At 46.7% G+C, this 21,233-nt stretch overlaps 9 protein-coding genes across 9 annotated transcripts; 5 read left to right on the top strand and 4 right to left on the bottom strand.

Moving 5' to 3' along the window:
* Nucleotides 1-93: 93 nt before the first annotated feature.
* On the bottom strand, nucleotides 94-990 carry KUCA_T00002835001 (uncharacterized protein; the record flags this gene model as incomplete). The annotated part of the gene is made up of 1 exon (XM_022603121.1): nucleotides 94-990. The coding sequence occupies one exon, from the start codon at nucleotides 988-990 to the stop codon at nucleotides 94-96; it is 897 nt and encodes a 298-aa protein (XP_022458858.1).
* Nucleotides 991-1,176: 186 nt separating this feature from the next.
* On the top strand, nucleotides 1,177-3,033 carry KUCA_T00002834001 (uncharacterized protein; the record flags this gene model as incomplete). The annotated part of the gene is made up of 1 exon (XM_022603120.1): nucleotides 1,177-3,033. The coding sequence occupies one exon, from the start codon at nucleotides 1,177-1,179 to the stop codon at nucleotides 3,031-3,033; it is 1,857 nt and encodes a 618-aa protein (XP_022458857.1).
* A 273-nt stretch (nucleotides 3,034-3,306) lies between these two features.
* Nucleotides 3,307-4,494, top strand: KUCA_T00002833001 (uncharacterized protein; the record flags this gene model as incomplete). The annotated part of the gene is made up of 1 exon (XM_022603119.1): nucleotides 3,307-4,494. The coding sequence occupies one exon, from the start codon at nucleotides 3,307-3,309 to the stop codon at nucleotides 4,492-4,494; it is 1,188 nt and encodes a 395-aa protein (XP_022458856.1).
* An 848-nt stretch (nucleotides 4,495-5,342) lies between these two features.
* On the top strand, nucleotides 5,343-7,640 carry KUCA_T00002832001 (uncharacterized protein; the record flags this gene model as incomplete). Its single annotated transcript, XM_022603117.1, has 1 exon — nucleotides 5,343-7,640. The coding sequence occupies one exon, from the start codon at nucleotides 5,343-5,345 to the stop codon at nucleotides 7,638-7,640; it is 2,298 nt and encodes a 765-aa protein (XP_022458855.1).
* Nucleotides 7,641-8,012: 372 nt separating this feature from the next.
* KUCA_T00002831001 (uncharacterized protein) lies at nucleotides 8,013-9,932 on the top strand (the record flags this gene model as incomplete). The annotated part of the gene is made up of 1 exon (XM_022603116.1): nucleotides 8,013-9,932. The coding sequence occupies one exon, from the start codon at nucleotides 8,013-8,015 to the stop codon at nucleotides 9,930-9,932; it is 1,920 nt and encodes a 639-aa protein (XP_022458854.1).
* A 676-nt stretch (nucleotides 9,933-10,608) lies between these two features.
* KUCA_T00002830001 (uncharacterized protein) lies at nucleotides 10,609-12,012 on the bottom strand (the record flags this gene model as incomplete). The annotated part of the gene is made up of 1 exon (XM_022603115.1): nucleotides 10,609-12,012. One exon carries the CDS (start codon nucleotides 12,010-12,012, stop codon nucleotides 10,609-10,611), a length of 1,404 nt encoding a protein of 467 aa, XP_022458853.1.
* A 1,233-nt stretch (nucleotides 12,013-13,245) lies between these two features.
* Nucleotides 13,246-14,739, bottom strand: KUCA_T00002829001 (uncharacterized protein; the record flags this gene model as incomplete). Its single annotated transcript, XM_022603114.1, has 1 exon — nucleotides 13,246-14,739. One exon carries the CDS (start codon nucleotides 14,737-14,739, stop codon nucleotides 13,246-13,248), a length of 1,494 nt encoding a protein of 497 aa, XP_022458852.1.
* Nucleotides 14,740-15,473: 734 nt separating this feature from the next.
* KUCA_T00002828001 (uncharacterized protein) lies at nucleotides 15,474-15,743 on the top strand (the record flags this gene model as incomplete). The annotated part of the gene is made up of 1 exon (XM_022603113.1): nucleotides 15,474-15,743. The coding sequence occupies one exon, from the start codon at nucleotides 15,474-15,476 to the stop codon at nucleotides 15,741-15,743; it is 270 nt and encodes an 89-aa protein (XP_022458851.1).
* A 3,362-nt stretch (nucleotides 15,744-19,105) lies between these two features.
* On the bottom strand, nucleotides 19,106-20,581 carry KUCA_T00002827001 (uncharacterized protein; the record flags this gene model as incomplete). The annotated part of the gene is made up of 1 exon (XM_022603112.1): nucleotides 19,106-20,581. One exon carries the CDS (start codon nucleotides 20,579-20,581, stop codon nucleotides 19,106-19,108), a length of 1,476 nt encoding a protein of 491 aa, XP_022458850.1.
* Nucleotides 20,582-21,233: the final 652 nt, after the last annotated feature.

The following is a 21,233-nucleotide window of genomic DNA, read 5'->3' as shown; positions in this document are numbered from 1 at the left end:
AATTTGGCGCTCACACAACCCAGTCTGGTACTCTATTTCTGTCTCAAAAGGTCAATGTCAATCACATTTATTATGCAGAATATATACAAGTTCTCAAACAGTTGAAAGCAGATGACCCAACTGACCGTAGTACTGTGGTTCCACTGTCTGTTCGACCTCCTCCTTCGTCAACCACCTGAACTCCTCCACGTCGCTGGACGAGATCTGGAAGTCGCCGCCAATGATGTGCGACTTTATGAAGTATTCCCTCTCCACCTCTTTCTCCTGCGTCTCAGCATCCAACAGCTTGCCGTTGGAGTACTTGAGCACTGCGGTGGGTGTATTGGACACCGTCCATGTGTTCATGTTCACACTTCCAATCTCCCTGAGACCCTGTTCAGCAGCCTCATGAAGTGGCTTTGGCTCTACGAGCGGGAAACTTGGGAACTTCCAAGCCCCCTTGGTCTTGATCAGCAAATAAAGAGTCCTGGAAAGCCTCCTTTCGAGGCTGGTCAGATCACCAGCTTCATCAGCAGCGGTGACGCGCGAATTGAACACCACTGGCTTACTCAGCTCATCGTCTTCATCGGCTCTTTCCTGCTGTTTGGGCAGGGTGACTTCCTCCTTAAAACGGCGGTCTCTTCCGTGCTTCAGATCGGGGACACCGCGTGGAAACCACACGCCAGGTCTCTTGAAAAGAGGGTACTTCTGCGCCTGCACAAATTCCCTCTCGGCCACTGTTCCCTTTCTGAAATAGTAGTACTTAGGAAACGTCCACATCAAACGGCGTTTCAGCTCATTCTGGTAGTTGTAGTAGGCGGCTTCGAACGGATGGAGGTCTGGCGTCACCAGGGGTATCCTCGACAAAAGCAGCGCAGATGAGATTCCGGCCAGCTCAGAGCCTGCAGCTACCGACGCAAAATTTCTCACAGACATGGTGAAAACTTCAACAAATGGTGGTGAATAGCCAGTAATGGAATGCTCGATCTCACTCTGACCCATCTCAAGCATGCCGAAGAATGAAAAATATCAGCACCAGATGCCACGCAGTGTACGCGGTCTCTGTGCCATTCTCATCGCACAAGGGCTCACAACCTCTTTGTTTCGACAAAAACTTGGCCTCGCCCCTTGTTGCATATTCTTTTCTCTTCTGCAACCGCTCTTTCCAAGACATCGAGATATTAGGCCAATCGTATCATGTCCAGCGACTTGGAAGTTTTTGACTCCACTCTAAAGGAGTTTATCGGCCTCAGACCGCCCGGAGTATCCGGGTCGCGTATCAAGAAGCTCACCAAGATTGCCATTGACAACGTTGAAGTGTGTACTTTAGGATTCCGTGGAGTTTCTAATCCATCGCCTACTAACCCCAGACTACAGAGCGAGTCCCAGATCGTCCAGAAACTGTATATTCACTGTAAAGGTATCCAACCCTCTCATAAATTAGGGGCACTATACGTGGTTGATTCGATAGTGCGTTCCTACGTCGACCAGGCAAGGAGCTCCGGTCAGACAATAGACGAGTTAGCCAAGGACGGGACGTTTGCCAGAGGCGCATTCAACATCCAATCATTGATTGAAAACCTGATCGACGACGCGCTTGCGGCAAGTGACGACCATGCCGATAAAATCCTAAAACTTGTAAGCATTTGGGAGACCCATAAGACGTTCAGCGATGCGGTGATCAAATCCATCAAGGCCAAACACTTTACTTCGACTACTCCACCAGGATCACCACCTAAGAAGGCTGTTGCTAATACCACTGCGGATCCAAGGGTCGAGGCTAACAGCGCAAGCAGCGCTAGCACGGCTGATAAGGACCCGTCGAGCATTTTGCAGGCACTGGCCTCTTTGGCCAACAAAGCTCCTGCTGTCAATGGGCTTAACCAGGCACCCAATCGGGTACTTAGTCCGGGACTTCCACAACCACCAGCCCAAGTGGCTCCTCCACCACCTGCTAACGATCCCAACGCGATATTCCAGATGCTGCAAAACCTTAAGGGAAACGCTAACCCGTTACCACCGCAGCAGCAGATGTACCAGAACCAGGGCCAGCAACCCAATCTGAGCTACCGTGATAGAGACGACAGACAGGGTAACAGACGGGGCAGAGAAAGATCACGTTCTCCTCGTCGTGATAACCGTCACCCATTGCCTCCTTCTGGAAGTGTGGAGGGCGAGAAAAACATTCCCGGAACTCCACATTACAGACAGAAGTTTGTAACGACCGATAATTCGATTCCGGCTGGTTCCATCAAGGTTCTCAGCAGGACGATTTTCATCGGTGGAGTTCCCCAGTACATGTCAGAGCAGGATCTGATGACTGAACTCCGTCCGTATGCAGAAGTGCAGAGTGTAATTCTGAACAGTGACAGAAAGCATGCTTTTGTGAAGGTTTACTCGCGTGCTGAGGCAGAATCGGTCATCTCCTCGTTCACCCAACAGAACAACCCATCTTCGCTCAGGGCCAGGTGGGGAGTTGGTTTTGGTCCCAGAGACTGTTGCGATTACCAGCTTGGTGTCAGCACGATCCCTCTGTCAAGACTCACAGATGCCGACAAACGGTGGGCTGTAGCTGCTGAATGGGGCGGAACTGGTGGACAACCACTAGTTCCCGGACTGGTTGTGGAAGAGCCTGATATCGAGATTGGCCAGGGAGTTTCTTCCAAGGCGATTTCCAAGAAGATGCCCACTAACAGCGCTCGTAACGGACCTAGGTCAAACAGACCAGGCGAGTTCGAGAGTGCCAATCACAATCTGCCTCAGAACCCAATGGTTAACGCCAATACCAACAACCCTCTGGCCCAGCTGTTCAACCAGCAACAGCCCCAGATGGCGCAGCCACAGCAATTTCCACAGATGAACTTTGGGGCTCCAGGGGCACCCATCCAGCCTGCTCAGATGAACCAATTTGCCCAGATGATGGCTGCTATGCAACAAATGCAACAGCCACAAGGACAGGCTCCTCCTCAAGGCCAGGGCCAGCCTACTCCAGATATGGCCAACATGCTGCAAAATATTGCCAGTATGATGCGTCAGCAGCAAAATGGGATGTGATGAAGTTGATGTACCAAAATCCAGCTAATTTTTGCAAAAAATTTGTTTGTTTGTAGCGTTGTTGTAGGAAGAATGAAGTTGTACGTAGTGTAAAGAACGGAGCATGGCCTCCCTCTGCAATCGCAACCTGTCCCTATTCCTGAGAGCCCGCACGTATCTCACGAGGCTCATAACCTTCTTTTTCGCTGGGCTTGTGTCCTCAATAGCGGCAGGCCTGATAACGTCCATCACATCTGTACACATCCTACGTTTTGTGGGAATTCGAAACATAGCATGTCGTCGAAGCAATTGTTGAGGTTCGACTTGTTCTCCAAGACTGTGGAGGACTCAAAGATCAAGACCACCTCGGGGGGTCTGATCACCATCTCGTGCATCGTGTCGGTTTTGCTGCTATTGTTGAACGAGTTCCGCGAATACTCCAAAGTGGTGACATTACCAGAACTGGTGATTGATCGTGACAGCTCTTCCACTATGGAGCTGCACTTCGACATTTCGTTCCCCAACTTGCCGTGCGATCTGATCACTCTTGACATCATGGACATCTCCGGGGATCTCCAGACGGATATCATGAAGTCGGGGTTTGTTCAAATGAGATTGGACAAAGAAGGTGAGGTCTTGGGAAAAGAACAATTAACCATGAACCTGGACCTGGACGAGCTTAGCCGGACCCAAGACCCCAATGTGTGTGGTTCATGCTACGGTGCTCTATCGCAGGAGGACAATGACAATAAGCCAGTAGAAGAGCGTGTTTGCTGCAACACCTGCGAGGCTGTCAGACAGGCATATGCGCACACAGCATGGGCGTTTTATGACGGAGCAAATATTGAACAGTGTGAAAATGAAGGCTATGTTGCGCGTATCAACGAGAGACTCAACGAGGGTTGCAGGGTTATAGGCAACGCGGAAATCAACCGCATTGCTGGAAACCTTCACTTTTCGCCTGGAGCTTCACTGACCCAACCAGATAAGCATGTGCACGATCTATCATTGTATGATAAACACCGTGACCTGTTCAACTTTGACCATATCATCAACCACTTTTCGTTTGGCGGAGACCTGGTTTCGCAGGCTCCTTTGGACGGCAAGACTACTCATGTCGGAAACAAATACCATTTGTTCTCGTACTTCGTCAAAGTGATTGGAACACGCTCTGAATCGCTAGATGGCCGTGTTGTTGAGTCTAACCAGTATTCGTCCACATACCACGATCGTCCATTGAAGGGAGGCCGTGATGACGATCATCCAAACACCATTCATGCCCGCGGCGGGATCCCGGGTCTGTTTTTCCACTTTGATATTTCTCCTTTGAAGATCATCAATCGTGAGCAATATGCTAAGACATGGAGTTCCTTTTTGCTGGGAGCGTGTTCTGCTGCCGGAGGTGTTTTGACAATTGGAGCCGTTCTCGATAGGACGATCTGGACTGCCGATCGCATCATCAGAAGCAAGAAGGACTTGTAAAGAAAACATCAGGAGGAGAAGCAAAAGAAAGGAACAAGAGCGGAGCGTGTTGAAAAGCTGCAAATTAGAATAAAAAGTTGAAATTGATAAATCTCAAAAGTTTTAAGTTTGAAAAACTTACCAATGTGGGTTAGAATTCCAGAATGGAGAGTTAATGCGAAAATAAGCGAGCTGTTTGTGGACTGAATGCTTTGATGCAATCTCAGAGACATGCCAACTATGTCCAATTTATACGAGGATATAGGTGTTCATCTTAGGAACAAGTCGTTTGAGATGTTTCGCTGTCTGGCTGATGCTGCAGAGATAGTGCGAGTGTAAAAATACCCGTACCCTTTCCAGTTAGCACAGAATTTGTTGCAAAACTTAGCCCGAGGGAATTTACTGATTTGTAGCCAGGAGAAACTCTATTTCACCTTCATAATAAGAATTTCTAGACTATACCATGAAGGACTGGAGATCTCAGTCAAGTATACACTGCGTGCCATTTTCGTGCATGAGCGCATCTTTCTATCTGCAGCGAGCCTGGTAGCCCTTGGACAATGTGACCATGGCCAATCCTTCCAATATGGCCTATTCAAATGTAAAATTTGTTTTACATATATTATTTACATATTACCTGTTCCATGACGCCAAAAAAGCCATTTATTTCCGAAAAATTCGCGTCGTTTTTAGCAGGTGTCGGACATCTATCTGCATTTAGCCGAGTCTGGCCATTTTTTACGTGCCCACCCCATTTTGTTGTATCGCGTCCGGCTGGACTTCTTTGGCATAACGGGTCTTGTTCTTGTTATTTCTTTCTCTTGTTCTTACTTGAATCCACAACTTATCTAACCAGACTCTTTTCCAAAATGTCTCATATGCCAGGATTGAAGTCCGCCACGTCGTTCTCTTCCTCGAGCTCGTTGGCCAGAACTCCAAGTGGTCCGATGGTGGCAGCTGGCCTCATCATGAACAAGAGAGCAGATGTCAACGAGTCGCTTTACTACATATGCCAACGATTGATAGCCAAACTCGAGAAGGTGCCCGGTATGAAGGCCTATCTGAACCTGGCCTTCTCTTCGGCCGAAGAATGTTCCGAGCAACAGGCAATGCTACTATCCCAAAGGCCAGCATCATCTTCCTCACATCACAACAGTACCTCGAGTTTGGACTCGGAGATTTCAGTGCGATCCAAATGGGATAGAACAATGCTCACATTTAGTGCAGGAATGCTCCCTGCACAAATCAACTACGATCCGGTTACACCAGTGTGGCGACTGTTTCAGCAAGGGGTTCCGCTGTGTTTGATCTTCAACTCGCTAAAGCCAGAACACTCGATACCGCTGGTTTCGTCAGATGATCTCAAGGTGTGCAAAATGAACGTTTATCGCTTTCTTAGCTGTTGCAAACAGTACCTCGATATTCGTGACGAAGACCTGTTTCCGATCACGAGTGTTTTTGCAGACGATACCAACAACCTGCTGAAGGTAATTAAGGTGGTGAATTCGGTGCTTGACTTGGATCCGCGGTTCACCGCTCCGGAGATAGAGGAGACCTACAAAGTCACGGATGCTCGCTCAAAGGTGGTGAAGGAATTAGTGGAAAGTGAGCGTAAATTCGTCCAAGATCTCGAGACGTTACTGCGATACCGCGACGATGTCATGAAACGCGAGCTTATCAGTTCCGAAGACCTCGGAATTTTGTTTCCAAACCTGCCAGAAATCGTGGATTTCCAACGTCGTTTTCTCGTTGGACTGGAATGTAATGCGTCGGTCCCAGAGAAGTACCAGCGGATTGGGTCTGTCTTCTTGCACGCAGGCGTTCAAGGATTCAAGATTTACGACCCTTGGTCATTGCTTCAGACACAGGCCATTGATGTGATTGCACGGGAAGCCGGCAATTTGAAGCGTAGTTCGTCTCTGATAGATGCCAGTTATGAACTCCAGAGTTTCCTCATAAAGCCAGTTCAACGACTGTGCAAATACCCGTTGCTGCTTCAGCAGCTCTTGAAGCTCACAGACTCATCCTGGCCCAACTACAACGAATTAGAAGCTTCTTTGGAATCCTCAAAGGAAGTGGCTCATAACGTGAACGAGGCCCAACGCAAATCTGAGAACGTCCAATTGGTTAAAGACTTACAAGAGCGTGTGGTCGACTGGCGCGGCCACGGATTGCTAAACGTTGGTGAGCTACTGTTTTCGAATACAGTGGTAGTCAAGGATTTGCTTAGTGATGGTCCTTCCAGCGAGAAGGAGGTGCACTGCTATATGTTTGAGAAAATCATATACTTTTTCAAGGAAATGGCGCCGAAAAACAAGATTCTTTCTGCAAGAAAGAAGTCTTCTGCCTCTCTGACCAGTTCATCTGGCTCGTTAAATGGATCTCAGTCAAACCTCTACCTGAATGGTCGCGTTTTTATTTCAAATATCAATGTGATCACTTCAAACGATGCTGGTTCTTTCGGCGGACCTGGCCGTTACCTCACGATTAGATGGAAGGGCACTAAAGAACGTGGTGGATGTGTGATAAAGTTCCGGTCAGAAGAACAGCTTGTCAGGTGGGAAGCAGCTCTCAAACGCCTGACAAAAGATCAGGAGCTGGATATGCCGAAGGTGCGCAACCGTGACAATTCGGGCAGCTCGGAAGGCGAGTATTTGCCCAAGTTTCCACCGGTTGTCGACTCGCCAATGGGAAGTGCGCGTTCATCAGCTTCGTCGATACAGGATAGCTTCAAAATGCCACATGTACGCCAGAAATCGGAGGTGAGTCTACTTTCTTACGGTGCTCCAGGACCATATAGCGACGAGAAGAAGAATCGTTCCGTTTCATCGCCAGCCACACTAGTGGGATCTTTGGCACATCACGTTGCCTCAGTGGAGCTCCGCGAACAGGTAAACATCAAGTTGACGTATAAGAACGAGAATGTGCACTTGTCTGTGCAACCACATGTTGTTTTTGCGGACCTCTTGACGACATTTTTGAACAAGTTGAGGCTTACAATTGGCGATGACCTTAAAGCTGACGATACTCTCAAGCTCAAGTATCGTGATGAAGACGATGATTTGATTCAGTTCCGCAGCGACGATGACTGGACTGTTGCGAGGGACATGCTGAACCAAATTGCCGATGAAGAGTCTCGGATTTTGAACATTGTGGTGACTGTGTGACTCCAATTGGAGCAACGGCAAGAAGTAAAGGTGAATGTCCTAGCAATATTCATTCAGTGTGTGGCTCAGATAGCCCCTCGTGCTGGTACCACCATTACCACCAGTACAACCAGCTACAGCGAAATCCACGCACACACTACGAAGTGGAGAACAGTATATACAAAACCATATATATCACGATCCCAATAAACGATTTCTCATGACAGTTAGCAGCAGTCTAATTGGCCAGCACATCTGCGGCGACTAATGGATTAGCACACGACTAGTATAATTTTTCAAATTCGGCCGCAGAGTCAACTGGTCATCTTCGACCGTTGAGAAGCATTACACTAGCTGGAAAGAGCCGATTTCCGTGGAAAAACACACATTTGGATGCTGAAAGTCGCAAAACGATGCCTGGCTCCGAGCTTCGGACCGGTTGCGCGGGCGCGATTGTGTAAACAGACTGCGAGGTGCTGTTCACGCCCGTTTGCGTCATCAAAGGCTTTCATACCGGACCACGCCAGAGCGCATCTACAGAGACGCTCTTTCAACCAGTCACATACGGTTTCCAAGTCAGTGGAAACGCCATTCATTGAGCTCTCTGAGGAAGAACAACAATTACTTACGGAGGAAAGAGCAACGGACTCGGTAGATGTTTGTATCGTGGGAGGTGGACCTGCAGGGTTAGCAGCTGCTATTAAACTCAAACAACTAGACGAGTCTGACGAATTACGAGTGGTGGTTTTGGAAAAAGCTCCAGATATGGGATCTCATATTGTTTCAGGGGCGGTTCTGGAGCCAAGAGCTCTACGGGAGTTGTTTCCTGATAGCGAGTTCTATGACTCTAACGGCGACGGTATACCATTACCTAATGATTTATACACAATGGTGACCGAAGACCATCTGAAATTTTTGTTTTCCAATGGCTCATCGGTGCCGTTGCCTGAACCACCTCAAATCACCAATGCAGGCAAAAACTGCATCGTTTCGCTATCGGAGGTGGTGAAATATTTGGCCGAAAAGGCTGAGGAGCTGGGGGTCGAGGTGTATCCTTCAATCTCGGTTTCAGATCTTGTATATGATGCTTCAGGAGCAGTCAAAGGAGTAGCCACCAAGGACATGGGTATCTCCAAGAGCGGAGCCCCCAGAGACGAGTTCGAAAGAGGCATGGAGTTCCAGGCCAGAGTAACTGTTCTGGCAGAAGGGTGCCACGGCTCACTGAGTAAAAAGGCTATCAGCAAATACGACCTCAGAAAAGGCAGAAATAGCCAGACGTATGGTCTTGGAATCAAAGAGATCTGGGAAGTGGCTCCTGAAAAGTTTCAGAAGGGCTATGTCGGCCACTCTATGGGATATCCATTGACGCCTGGCACATACGGTGGTGGTTTCCAATATCATTTCGGAGACGGCTTGGTCAGTGTTGGACTCGTTGTTGGTCTTGACTATGAAAACCCATGGATATCTCCGTACCAGGAATTCCAGAAAATGAAACACCATCCTTTCTACTCTAATGTTCTGGAGGGCGGAAAGTGTATTTCATATGCTGCCAGGGCTTTGAATGAAGGTGGATATCAATCAGTGCCAAAGCTGCACTTTCCCGGTGGTGTGCTGGTGGGTGCTTCCGCAGGATTCATGAACGTGCCTAAGATCAAGGGAACACACACTGCGATGAAGTCCGGTATGATGGCAGCAGAGGAGATCCACAAAGCTTTGGAAACGGAGTCAGATCAGCCGATTGACCTGGCTTCGTTCCAAACTGCCTATGAGAACAGTTGGGTGCGTGACGAGCTGTTTGAAGTCCGCAACGTTCGTCCTTCTTTCAGCACTCCATTGAAACTGTGGGGAGGAATGGCGACCTCTGGAATCGTGACTCTGTTGACCAAGGGCCGTGAGCCAATCACCTTGAATCATCACCAATCAGATGCATATCTCACCAAATCCGCGGACGAGTACCCCAAGATCGAGTATCCAAAGCCCGACGGGAAACTCTCGTTTGACATTCTAACCTCGGTCTCGCGAACAGGAACATCCCACGGAGAAGACGAGCGCTGCCATCTTCGTGTTCCTGATCAGGACCTTGAAAAACATGCAGAAAAGGCATATCCAAAATGGCAAGGTGTCGAGCAGCGGTTCTGTCCAGCTGGAGTCTACGAGTACCTCGAGGACGAAACTTCCCCTCTCGGAGTCAAATTTCAGATCAACTCGCAGAACTGCATTCATTGCAAGACATGCGACATCAAAGTGCCAACCCAAGACATCGACTGGGCAGTTCCTGAAGGCGGCGACGGGCCAAAGTACCAGATGACATAGACACAGCAGGTCTAACTATTGATTGGTTTCACTTTTATTCACATGTAGGTAAAGCCTGTGTATATATCTGTTAGTCTGTAAAAAAGGTTTGATCATACGCTAGTAGTGATCCTGTTGAACTATATGTATCAGTCATGGATCCTAATCCACGAGAGGATGCAAAGGCAACAATGAATGGGGCCAATAGGGCCATAGACAGCCAGGTCATATGTAGGCCATTATAACAACCAGCACGGCAACGTGGCAAGTGTGAAGCTTTTGTAAACAGGAATAAAGGTGAAAGAAAGCCCAAAAAACAACATCAACAGCATTCATAAAAGGAAACACAGAGTAAACACTATCAGCAAGGTTCGACAGCCGAACCAACGAAATTGCAAAAGACAGGGCAAAAGGAGGGACTTTATAAATAAAAGATCAAAGAAAAAAAAGAAAAAAGTGTAACAAAAGGAGATCAAAACGATAACAAGTCATTAGACATAAATTTTTCAACCCAGTTCAATCATGGATAAAAGCAGGTGTTCAGGTAGCTGACAAAAGCTGGCAAAGCACAGGACAAAACGGCAGCAGCATAGGCTTTTGAGTGAAAAGGAACGTGAGGAAAGACGGATATCCTTAGATTGGATTCCAGCACTTTGCATTGCCTCTTTCCAACAATTCCGCCGTTTTGGAGAGATATTCAAGCAAACAAGGCGTCCAGTTCTGCCAAAGACAAGTCCTCTGGAGCGGTGAATTCTTGGGTCAAGAACCCGGATCTCAAAGTCTCAAGCCATTTGACACTGGCAGAAGGCTCAACAGATGGGTCTGTCAAGAAGGTACTTTCACCAAAGGACTCGGATGGAGACATTGCCTGCAGAGTGGCTGCTCTCAGAGCAGCAACAGCTGCAGCAGCACCGGGAGTCGAAACGGAAACCCTTGGGATTCTGGGGGCAGCAGCAGCGGCAGTTATATGACGAGGTCTCTTGCTCAGTGAGGAGAGAGACTTAGACCGCTTGGTAGAGAGGGTTGTTGGTGGGATCGCACCTCCTCTTTGAACCAAGCTCGAGCGTCTGTACATGATTTCGGTCTCGAGCTCATCATCTTCGTCATCGTCATCGTCTCTGAAAGTGTCGAACTCATCGTACTCATAATCAGAGGCGTTACTGTCACCTTTGCGGCCAGGCTTGAACGGAGACCTATTCTCGTCGTTGAGAGAAGCAGTTACAGGAGCAACCGAATAAGGAATGGATAATTGAGGCAAACGTAAATCCAAAGGACTTTCAAGGAAAGGGGAACGAGAACCCATATCAAAAGTTGGGATTCCATTCTTCTTCTTATACTTTCCCTGAGCATCTGCACTGACAGAGTCATCGTCCATCATGGAGCTGTTTCCAGAGAGAGGCCCGTTAGAGGCCTCCATAGCTTTTTGGCTCTCAAGCATGGACTTGACATGAAGATAGTAGTCATCGGTCAAAAGACCACGGTAGACGTACACCATTCTCTTCGGCGAAGCATCAGCCCAATCACGTGAAAGAGCATAGATGATGGACCTTTCTCCCTTCTCAACTCTCTTGACATAAGCGTTAAGCTTAGCACTGACAAGGTTGGAAGTCTTGGAGGAAAGGGTAGCCATTTTGGGGTGTTTTTCAATCAGAATGTCGCAGATCTGTTTGACGGTCATTCCCTTCGCCTTAGGATCATGTGAATACAAGATCATAAAGATGGCAAAGAGAACATCATCATCCAGGGTAGGATGCGCACCGGGCTTTGGTCTTTCGCCAGTGACGGGGACCGTGGTAGAAATGCCGGTAGCAGAACTAGTTCTTGGAGCCGGCTTGACCTTCTTCAAGATCGAGTTCGGCCCCTTGGACATAGCATCATGGGCAATTGAAAGTGAAGGTTTTTCCAAGTTGTTCACTGAATCCGTGTCAGACACAGATGTCAGTGATGACGATGGGGTAACACTTCTTTCACTGGTCTCGCTTGGTGAGGAGTGCGACGACGACTCGACCGGAGACTCAGGAGCGGGTGTAGAGGGGACATGATCATTTCCGGCGTCCGACATAATGTCGAGACGAACTGAAGAAGCAGAGGTGGAAGCCATGATTCGGTGAATAGGCAACACAACGGTGATAGTGTTAGATGGAGAGTGAATGCAGAGAGAGCGTCTTCAAATGCTGTATCTTTTCACTCTTTCGAACACTAGGACCAGTCAAACAACGAGATATTTAAGCTAATAAATACCTCTTTGATTGAACTCTCTTTCAAGGCAAAACAAAGCTGAAGGGGCTTTCTAGATTTGGTTTGGTCGAACAAGTGGAGAAATCTCTGATAAACTGGTGATGTTATTGTTAGACTTGTACGCAATGGAAAACAAGATGGAACACGGTCGCGCGAACGAATAAAAACACAACAAGCTAGCGCTTAGGGCCTTGCAAAACTTTCTACAGGGTGGCAACGTTTGAAAAGCTCCATGTGGAGGTTTTTTTCTTGTTGTGGGACCACCCCTGAGTATGACAACTCCCCTTGTTGTAGCATGTTGTTGTTTGCTCGCTCTTTATCACCCCAACACCCTTTTCCGATATATTAAAAAAATGCTTACATTCCCTCCAACCTATTCGAGTTCAGACAATCTGTTTTGAAAAACAAGAAAAAAAACGGGTTAGGATAGACTTCAAAGGGTCTGGAAAAAGGAGTGAAAAAAAAGAGGGAAAAGAGGAAAGTCAATTGTATTTTTCACCTCATTGCGAAAACGGGCCGGATCTGGCAATGTTCTGGCTCATTCGATCTGATGTGAGGGGTGAATTTTGGTGAAAATTTAAATTATTTCTCGTTTTTTTGTGGCTGAGATTTATTATAAAAGCTTTATATTTCTGATTTCCTACTGAAACAGTCGAATTTGGCGAGTTTAGCGCGGAAACTGAGTGTTCTAGTGCAAAGACCCTACTGAGGCGATCTTGGTGCTAAAGGCCCGATAGTGTCTTATCACGCCAGAGATAGAGTCTTGATTGGGTGGATTGGGGTTTGCTTTAGAATTTTGCGATCCATTGAAAATTGCGAGTTCACTCTAGACCTGAGCTATATTCCAGCAAATTTGCATCTACAACTACAACCTTTTGCATTATTTTCATCACGGTTCAGATCCCTAACTTAGACTCTAAACTTAGGCCCTCATTGCTATCTCTGGAACTGTCAGGTGATAGGCGGTGCACTACCTTGCGTCGTTGAGCCGCACGCCGCACCAACAAGCCGGGGATGGCTTGGCAGTCACAGGGCTGAGGATCAAGTACCCCTCGATCTAATCACGTGATAACATCCCCGCATATTAGCCCAGGAACTACTTAGTGCGGCGTTCGTCAATAGCTCTAGCCGTTCTCGCAAAATCATTGCGCCAGAACGGCGTTGTATAGGGCTTTTCAGCGGTCCCATCGGGTGGGGCAAACCAGTAATTGATTGCCGTGTGAATTCCAGGGATTTCATCCTGGAAATCGCCGGTAGATGTAACCTCGTGGAACCAACCTGCTGGGAGATACAGTGCGTCTCCTGGGTTCAATTCTATCTTGAGACTATTAGCGTCGAGGAAACCCGGGAACCGGACATTTGCAACGTCTGTAAGTTGTTTTTTCACCTCAGGATCGGAAACCTGGTCAATATTCGCCAGAAGAGGTGGAACGCGTGAGAACGACGGAGGGTCCTGGTCACATTTCAGGGCAGACTCAGCTCCAGATTCGTGCAAGTTTTCCTCGTACGTATTACAATCTGTCATAGAGCCATCGGCATTTGTAGTGCGCCAATTTGGTGCTCTCTCGTCAGGGTGGTAGTCAATCACCCCGGAATTGTACAACTGATTCACACGTCCAACAGTGTACATTTGTTTATATTCACTCGGAGAGTACACTGTGAACCGTTTGCATCCAGTCACAGGAATGTAGAGGTTGTCTGAATGGTCGTGATGAAGCCCCGAAGATGTTCCAAATGGAACACGCTTTCCAAGACCGAGATCCGGCTTGGTCAAATCGGCCTGGAATGCGGATGAGGAAGTCTCTTCTGCTGTTAAACCCATCCAGAGATTGACTTGTTGCGGAACAAGTGCTTCAAACAGTTTTACATTGAGAGGGAGAATGTCGGGATTTGTAAGCAGACACGTCAATGGTGGTTGGAATAAGTCTGAACATCTGGATTCAGCTTCCTGAAGAGTCATTGGCTCTTGACCGGAAACGGATAGCCTGTCATCGTAATCGTCTTCAACTTCGTTAAAATCTATGGATGATCCTGAATCTGAAACATTATCGTCTGGGCCAAAAAATTGATCTTCTTCCTGTTCGTTCTCATGTTCAGGTTCATCATCGTCATCGTCATCCTCATATTGTTCTTGATCTTGCTCATATTTTTTGTCATTTTTGTCGTCCTCATCTTCTTCATCTTCTTCATTTCCATATTGGGTAGTTAGATAAATAGAGCTGTCATTATTCTTGAATGCTTCCAAAACGCCCTTCAATGACATCTTTATCCTTTTCTTCCCGGAACCAAACCCGCCGTCTGATTTCAGCTCTATCTGGACAGTTTGCTTGCCATCTTCACAATCGAGTGTCTTCAACAAAGTGCCTGATTTGAAATTGTCCAGGGAAAACGTTTGGCCCAGTAGCGGAACGAGGCCAGCAGAGCTTCGCAGAATACAAGGTTTGCGGCTGAAGATATAGTTGGAAGCAAATTCACGCTGCGAGATCTGTGCCAGATCCACGGTGTCAATTACATCCCCCGGGGAAACACAATACCCCAAATATGCCTGCTGATCTGACTTGTGGGATTTGAGTCGCTTCTGCGTGGTCATTGTGGTATGATAGCCTTTAACATATGCTTCAAGACCACACCTGTAATGTGGAGTTCAGATTTAAATTTTGAAAAATATATTGGATCAGACACGAATAAGCGTGCAGTACACAAGATACGTCTCTTATTCCGCACTTACATTGCCCCTTCGGGCACTCTGCAGATTTGCGGAGAAAGTTAAAGGTCAACGAGATCAGATCTCGTATGGGGATTGATAGTAAATGAAATCAGTGAGGAAATAGAACAGGGAGGGAACTCAACGAGCAAGTTGTGTGTATATGCCTCATGTTTAATTTCCGGTTTCCGATTTGAGTCCCCGCTTCAGTGATCGAAACCCTGTGCATTTAAGGCGTTACCATCTCGGTAAGCAAGACTGTCGCAAAGCAGAATAAATTCTCTAATCAGGAAGCAAGAAATCGCCTCAAAATGTCCTGCAAACTCGTAACTGATTTTGGATGCGGATGGGCGTATCCTTCTGAGAAATCAGAATTGCTTATGATATCTGCACGATCGCATGGGCGTATCCTACTGCGAAATCAGTATTTCTCATGATATCTGTACGATCGCATGGGCAACTGAGCATCAAGATGCCATGAATAACCAGCGCTTGGGATCCCATCACTGATACAGCCATCCGAGTGTCCGTAACTCCGTTGAAGTCACCCTTGATGGCTACTCTACAAATATATGACGTAGGAAACGAAAGATTGCGTTTGTTGTCTGTATTATCTCTGCATGATAATTCGCGATGACGTTGGTGATGGGGTCAGAGTAAATTTCAAGAACCAACTCGCAGCCTTTCGATTGCAACTGAGCGTTGCCCCACCCAGGGTGCTGCTTCGGACGCCGGAAGCCAAAACCATGGACACTGCAATAGCAATTGCCATAGAGATGCGTTTCACTGCGAAGAAGGTGAACATTGGGTTCCGAACAGAAAGGAGGAAGCCCTCTCTAAGGGGACAGAAAATTATTCCCGAAGAAAAAGCAATGGTTGTGAAAGTGTAGTTCTGTTGAAAACAAAGAGAAAAAAGTATATAGTGAAAGTGTACCTGGACCTCAATTGAGATACCTAAATAATAAATGAAATATTAGGTTCAATTTTTTTGCCTAGGGCATATCGAAGAAAGTGCTTGAAATCTCATTAGGAGGTTGGGCCTCCAAGTATAAGGGGAGGGGAAGGACAGACCTATCTGCTGATCGGATTTGCTAGGTCTGAATACCAATCGGCTCAAGCGCGAGTTCACCGGGGTTCCCATCCACAACTCTGAAATTTCGGTAGTTGATCGCCGTCAAAAGTGCAGCAGAGCAGCAAAGCGAGACCATCGCCTCATTTCGGAAATTGCCTGCTTCGTTATCTTCTCGTTTGACACATTGTAATGATGCTCTCGGAAGGCTACGTACGATTCCTGCCGAGTTGAGGTTCCATTGCCAATGTTTTGTTGAAATGAAAATTCTCCGGTAGCTGTAATTAATCATGCGTTTGCGCTGTCGGAAAATGGAAAAGAGTGGCTGGTGTAAAGGGGGTCTGTGGAAGCAATAGGGAGAGACTGGTATTCCATCATTCAAGCAGAGTTCTTGAGAATTGCATAGACAAGTAAGGAATCACTACAAGATGTTCCAAAATTACTGAGGCCTAGAAGTATTAAAAAAACCCCCCCAGTTGTGCTTTGCGTTTAGGAGGATTGGTTTGAGAAATCGATCAATGGTTTGACATATCATCAAAATTCGGAGATATCTACAAAAAACAGATATGAATGAGAAATCTTGCGAAAGAGAGTGAAATAGCAGAAATGTGTAAGTTACGGTAAAACCATGGCAGAATCATCACAATGATAACTGATACGGACCTACCAATTCTCAAATGTCTCTCTCACACCTCTGGTCAATCATTGAGAGAGCCTCGCTCAATTCGGCCCAGGTTCCGCGGAAAGAACAAAGCCTGAGACCTGGAGATACAGTGAATCGGATTAGTTCTGCCTTGGACCGATGATATTCTATCGGCCAACCAATCGTACAATTTCCAGCATCAAAACCTCTTACTGAAGGAGCAATTTAACCCTCTCGAATCAGGATCCGAGCCGATAACGGATACGGCTTGTCGTGCAATTACCATAGTACCACGAGCGATCTGGCAGCCGTGCAAAAAGAATGGGGCTGCAACCCTCCAAAAAGGAGTCCGGGTTTGATGTCAAGTGTTGTCCGATTTGGGTGTCCACGTTCAAGGGTCCCAATTTATAGTTTTTGTACGATTTTCGATCTGCGGATTCAACCTTTGCAGATTTCCACGGGGAATAGTGACCTTCATCAAACTAAATATCAAAACTCCCAGGTTTTGACTGTAATATTTCACGTATCTGCCTGACATCTCGAGTTTTGAGGTGCCGTCCAAAGCCCTATTGCCCGCCAAGAAAGCGAGAGTCTCCAGAGGTCCCTAATTTCTGGATTTCGATAGAATCCCCTGCAGTCCAGGGTTGGTGCGGTATTCCACATCTGAAAGGTTTACTTTACCCCTTTATAAAAAATGCATAAACCTTTATGGCTTTGATTTCACATCGATATGGATTCGATATTGCAGGAGTGCCTACGCTTTTTGATCTGTTTTGCTCCACAAATATCGCTAGCAGACCTCACCGTCATACCTTCCAAAAGGGGACATCTGGATCTTGCAATTTCATCACTGATTGCCCGATGCGGTAATAACCTAGAATGCATCATTAGTATAACAGACGCCCCAACAGCCATTTTTTTAACTCCAATCTGTGTGGAGCCAGGACGCTCAGATTTCGTGATTTCTGGTGGTTATAGTGACGTAACAATTTTTTCCGAGAAATCTGCAGTCTAATTTGGAGGACACCTTCGTATAGATCGTACTCGTGATTCGGATTGGATATAAGTGTTCTACCGAGGATGTTGACGTCGACATTGATGCTTATTTGAAGTCTAGTTGAGCTTTCTTTTTTTGATTCAATACCCTATTTTACGCTCACTAAAAGGGGTTTTTCGCAATGATTCTATACCGGTAACTGGCAGAGCTTCTCATACCTTGTTGGGGCACCCCTAATTCCCTCGAGGTATCTCGTGCTATTCTTATATTTAAGCGTAAATGTTCACTCCAAAGACGCGAGAGTCTTTAAAAACAGCTAAAATGAGAAAATAACGTTAGAAGATCCTTCAGACGTGTCGAAATGTTCGAGACCAAGGGGAGATGATGGTCGACGAAATTTTGATTGCGTGTGGGGGAAACGGAACAATCGCGCAAAACAGATTCAAAAACGGATTGGGTTTTCTCGGACAGCAAGACCTAAGAAATTCCCGTTTTATTCATTAATCGTCTGACCTGGACGAATTTGTCGTTCTGCTTAAAGCGTTGTTCAAGATTCTGGTCTCCTCCACAGTAAAGGCGTAAGAAGCGCAGTCACCGTTGGTGGTCTGTCTCGGAACTTTTACACACCGCACATAAATCACAATGCACGAAACCACTGATCCAAACGGGTTTTCCATCTGTTTTGGTAGTTCATGGCCTGATAATCTTGACTGACATTTTCAAGTCTTTACCCTTTTGGCATATATACGAATGTGGGTTGAAAACCAAGGCTCCTTTGAGGTTCCTGAAAAAACACGTAGTAGGATCACCTTGCTTGATATAAAAACCCGACAAAACGAAAACAGAGAGTGGTGGACAAAATCGTAGTTGCTTTATTTGGCAAAAAGTGCAACAATTCATCTAATAAGTCACCATATACACTAACCCCACCAAGATTCTGCACACAAAAATCCTGGTTTAAAGGTAGTGCTCCCTCGAAATCACTAATTTTAGCAGTGTCACACCTATTTCGGTATGCATCACGCGCTAATGTTAATGCACAAGGAGTACTCTACTTCGTTGTGGTTTGGTAGTGTTTTTTCCCGACTAAAGGGTTATGCACTTCGGCAACTTTGGATTGCAACCAATAAATATGTCCTCACATGGGGGATAGCCGTGCCTGTAGAGGAATTACCATTTGCCTGGGGGGACTACGGGATAGTGAACACGCTGATTTATCTCCATTGCTCTATATGGTTATGTTTTGGTTGCTGGGGAGTTGTATTTGCAAGGCAAACCTATCTCAACATCAAGCAACCATCTCTGGGACCTTTGTGTAGGATTGTGAAGTAATTGTCTGTGTAGAATGAGGCATCGAATCGTAACGAATGCAGTGACTGAGACTGCCAATTGAGAATTGAAGTTGGGAGTCAGAAGGAATTGTGTGACACTGAATGTCGTTGAGGTGGGTAGTAGCTCCTGATTTCAGGCTGAGTTCAAATCAAGAGTTTAACCCGTCGGATTATATGAGCTTAAGAGTCCATGAAGTCGGCCTTCTCTTAGCTCACTCGTTCCGTCTATATCTCTTATACTCCCTCAATACTGCAGAAGGCTTCGCAGCTCCTAACAGATCATTTGACATCTCCATATCCACATCCATGTACGAGGAATTGCGCTTGGCATGGCCCCTAAAACCCGGAGCGGCAAACGATCCCGAAGACCCAGATGATGCAGACGAAACTGACGATACTGAGGTCGTCTTCGAAAGCAAACTGTCGGACCGCGACTTAGGTGAGGGAACTGGATCGGAAATCTCAATTGGCGTTTCCGGGTTCAGGAGCATGTTTTTATTCAGCTCATCGACCGGCGACGGCCTTGGAGTGGGCAAGAGCGTCATGTTGGTGTGCAGAATTTGGCCAGTAACAGGAGCCCGCATAGGATTGGAACTGGACACTGGTGACACCATGGATGGATGATATGGATGAGCCCTGAGCTTCAATCTCAGCGACATGCGGACTAGTTTGGGCTCTTGTGGAGGGGTCTGCGCGGTGAGAGCGTGAAGATTCTCTTGATTCTCCAGCTCGTCGTCGCTAGCAAAGTCAGAATCTGTCTCTTCGTCAGCCGGGTGCTGTTGGCTTTCATAATCCTTTTGCTGTTTGGCCTGTTCTTTTTCCTGCTCTTTGTGCATCTCGTAGGTACAGCAGAAACGGTGTAACAAGTAAACTCCCTCATACTCCGGTATCTTGAGACTTGGGTCATAAATCTTCCTGAGAGTGGTGGGTGGGTTGGAGGCCATCTTAAGCAGCATCTTTCCAAGCTCGCTCAACTTGCTGGGCATCCATTGGCGGGAAACACACACGAGCAGGAACACAGATTCCATGGCGACATCACGAGTGTTGAATTCCATGCAGACACCAGGATTATATTCGGCCAACTCGCAAAGATAAAGCGCACCATACTTAATCAAATCCACCGACAGCTCCACCTGACCCTGCAAGATGGTGTCGATGAACAAGTCGTAGGTGCAGTCATTAACGTCCCAGTTCAAGGCATTCAAGACAGTGGACTCCATCTTGATGATTTTCTCCTTGTTATGAAAGCCATTGGTCAAACCACAAAGCTTTGAAACCTCTGGGATTCGAGACTTGCGCGAGTGGAACTTAGAGGCGATCCAAATGCAGCTCAACGCAAGTACCTCAAGATGCTTGAGCATAACCGGAATGGTGTGGCAGTACCGGTCAATCAAGTTGATGGCTGTGAAAAAAACCCGGTGATCCAACCCGAGATCAATCACCAGCTTATGGATGAAATCAACCACAGCAAATCTCTCTCTTTCGCTAATCTCTGGTTGGAAAACCAGGTAATTGGCTTTGGGAAGTTTGGAGCGGTTGGACTCGTGGACAATGCGCTTAACAGCACGCATATTGTCTTTGAGAAATGCAAAGTGGGCTGACAGTTGCGCACGTTTTAAACGTGGGTTCAGCGATTTGCGGAGGGTGTTAGCCCTCCTTATGAGATGGAATTCGTCCGGCGATTGCATTTTGTGAGATAGAGCACAGCTCTTGCAAGTGAGTCTTCAAAAGAAGTTGAAAATTTTTGATATGTGAGCGCAACTGGTCAAGATCAACTCAAGATGGGCAAGCGGAGGAATCTGAATAAATAGTGGGCAGTATTATACTGAATCCGATAACTGGAGAACGGCAATTTGGTCTTGCAACTATGATGGTGAAGTTTGGAATTTTCGGTGCGACCCTGTACCAGCAGCCATACAAGTCAATTCAGACAAAAAGCGCAAAAAGCAGGATATCTAAGCGAATATGGTGATTCCAGGCAAAAAAAAAAGATGTCCCAAGCAATAAAATGAAAAAACACCAGTCCTTTTTGAAGTTGTGAAAAACTGGGTGTAATGCTGGAGGTTCTATGAGAGCGCCAATTTTCAGAAATTCAAACCAGTGAAAGTTTTCAGCTGAATATTTCTTGTTGTTATTAGCTCCTCCGAATTTGAACAGAAAACAATAGATAAAAAAGACCCGTTCAATTGGTAAAGCCAAAATGAAAAAGAGGAGGGGGGAGAGGATGGATGTTGCAAGAGTCTTATAAGAGCCCTTCGGTTTTTTGAGAGGGAATGAAGCTTTGATTCCCACGCTTTATTGGGGTCGAAATAATTTGCATCGGTTTCTCCCGATAGACAA

Source organism: Kuraishia capsulata, genomic scaffold (assembly GCF_000576695.1).
Source record: "Kuraishia capsulata CBS 1993 genomic scaffold, Kuraishia_capsulata_scaffold_3, whole genome shotgun sequence".
Classification (NCBI taxonomy): domain Eukaryota; kingdom Fungi; phylum Ascomycota; class Pichiomycetes; order Pichiales; family Pichiaceae; genus Kuraishia; species Kuraishia capsulata.
Note: the sequence above shows the minus strand (reverse complement) of the source record. Positions and strands in the feature narration are given on the sequence as shown.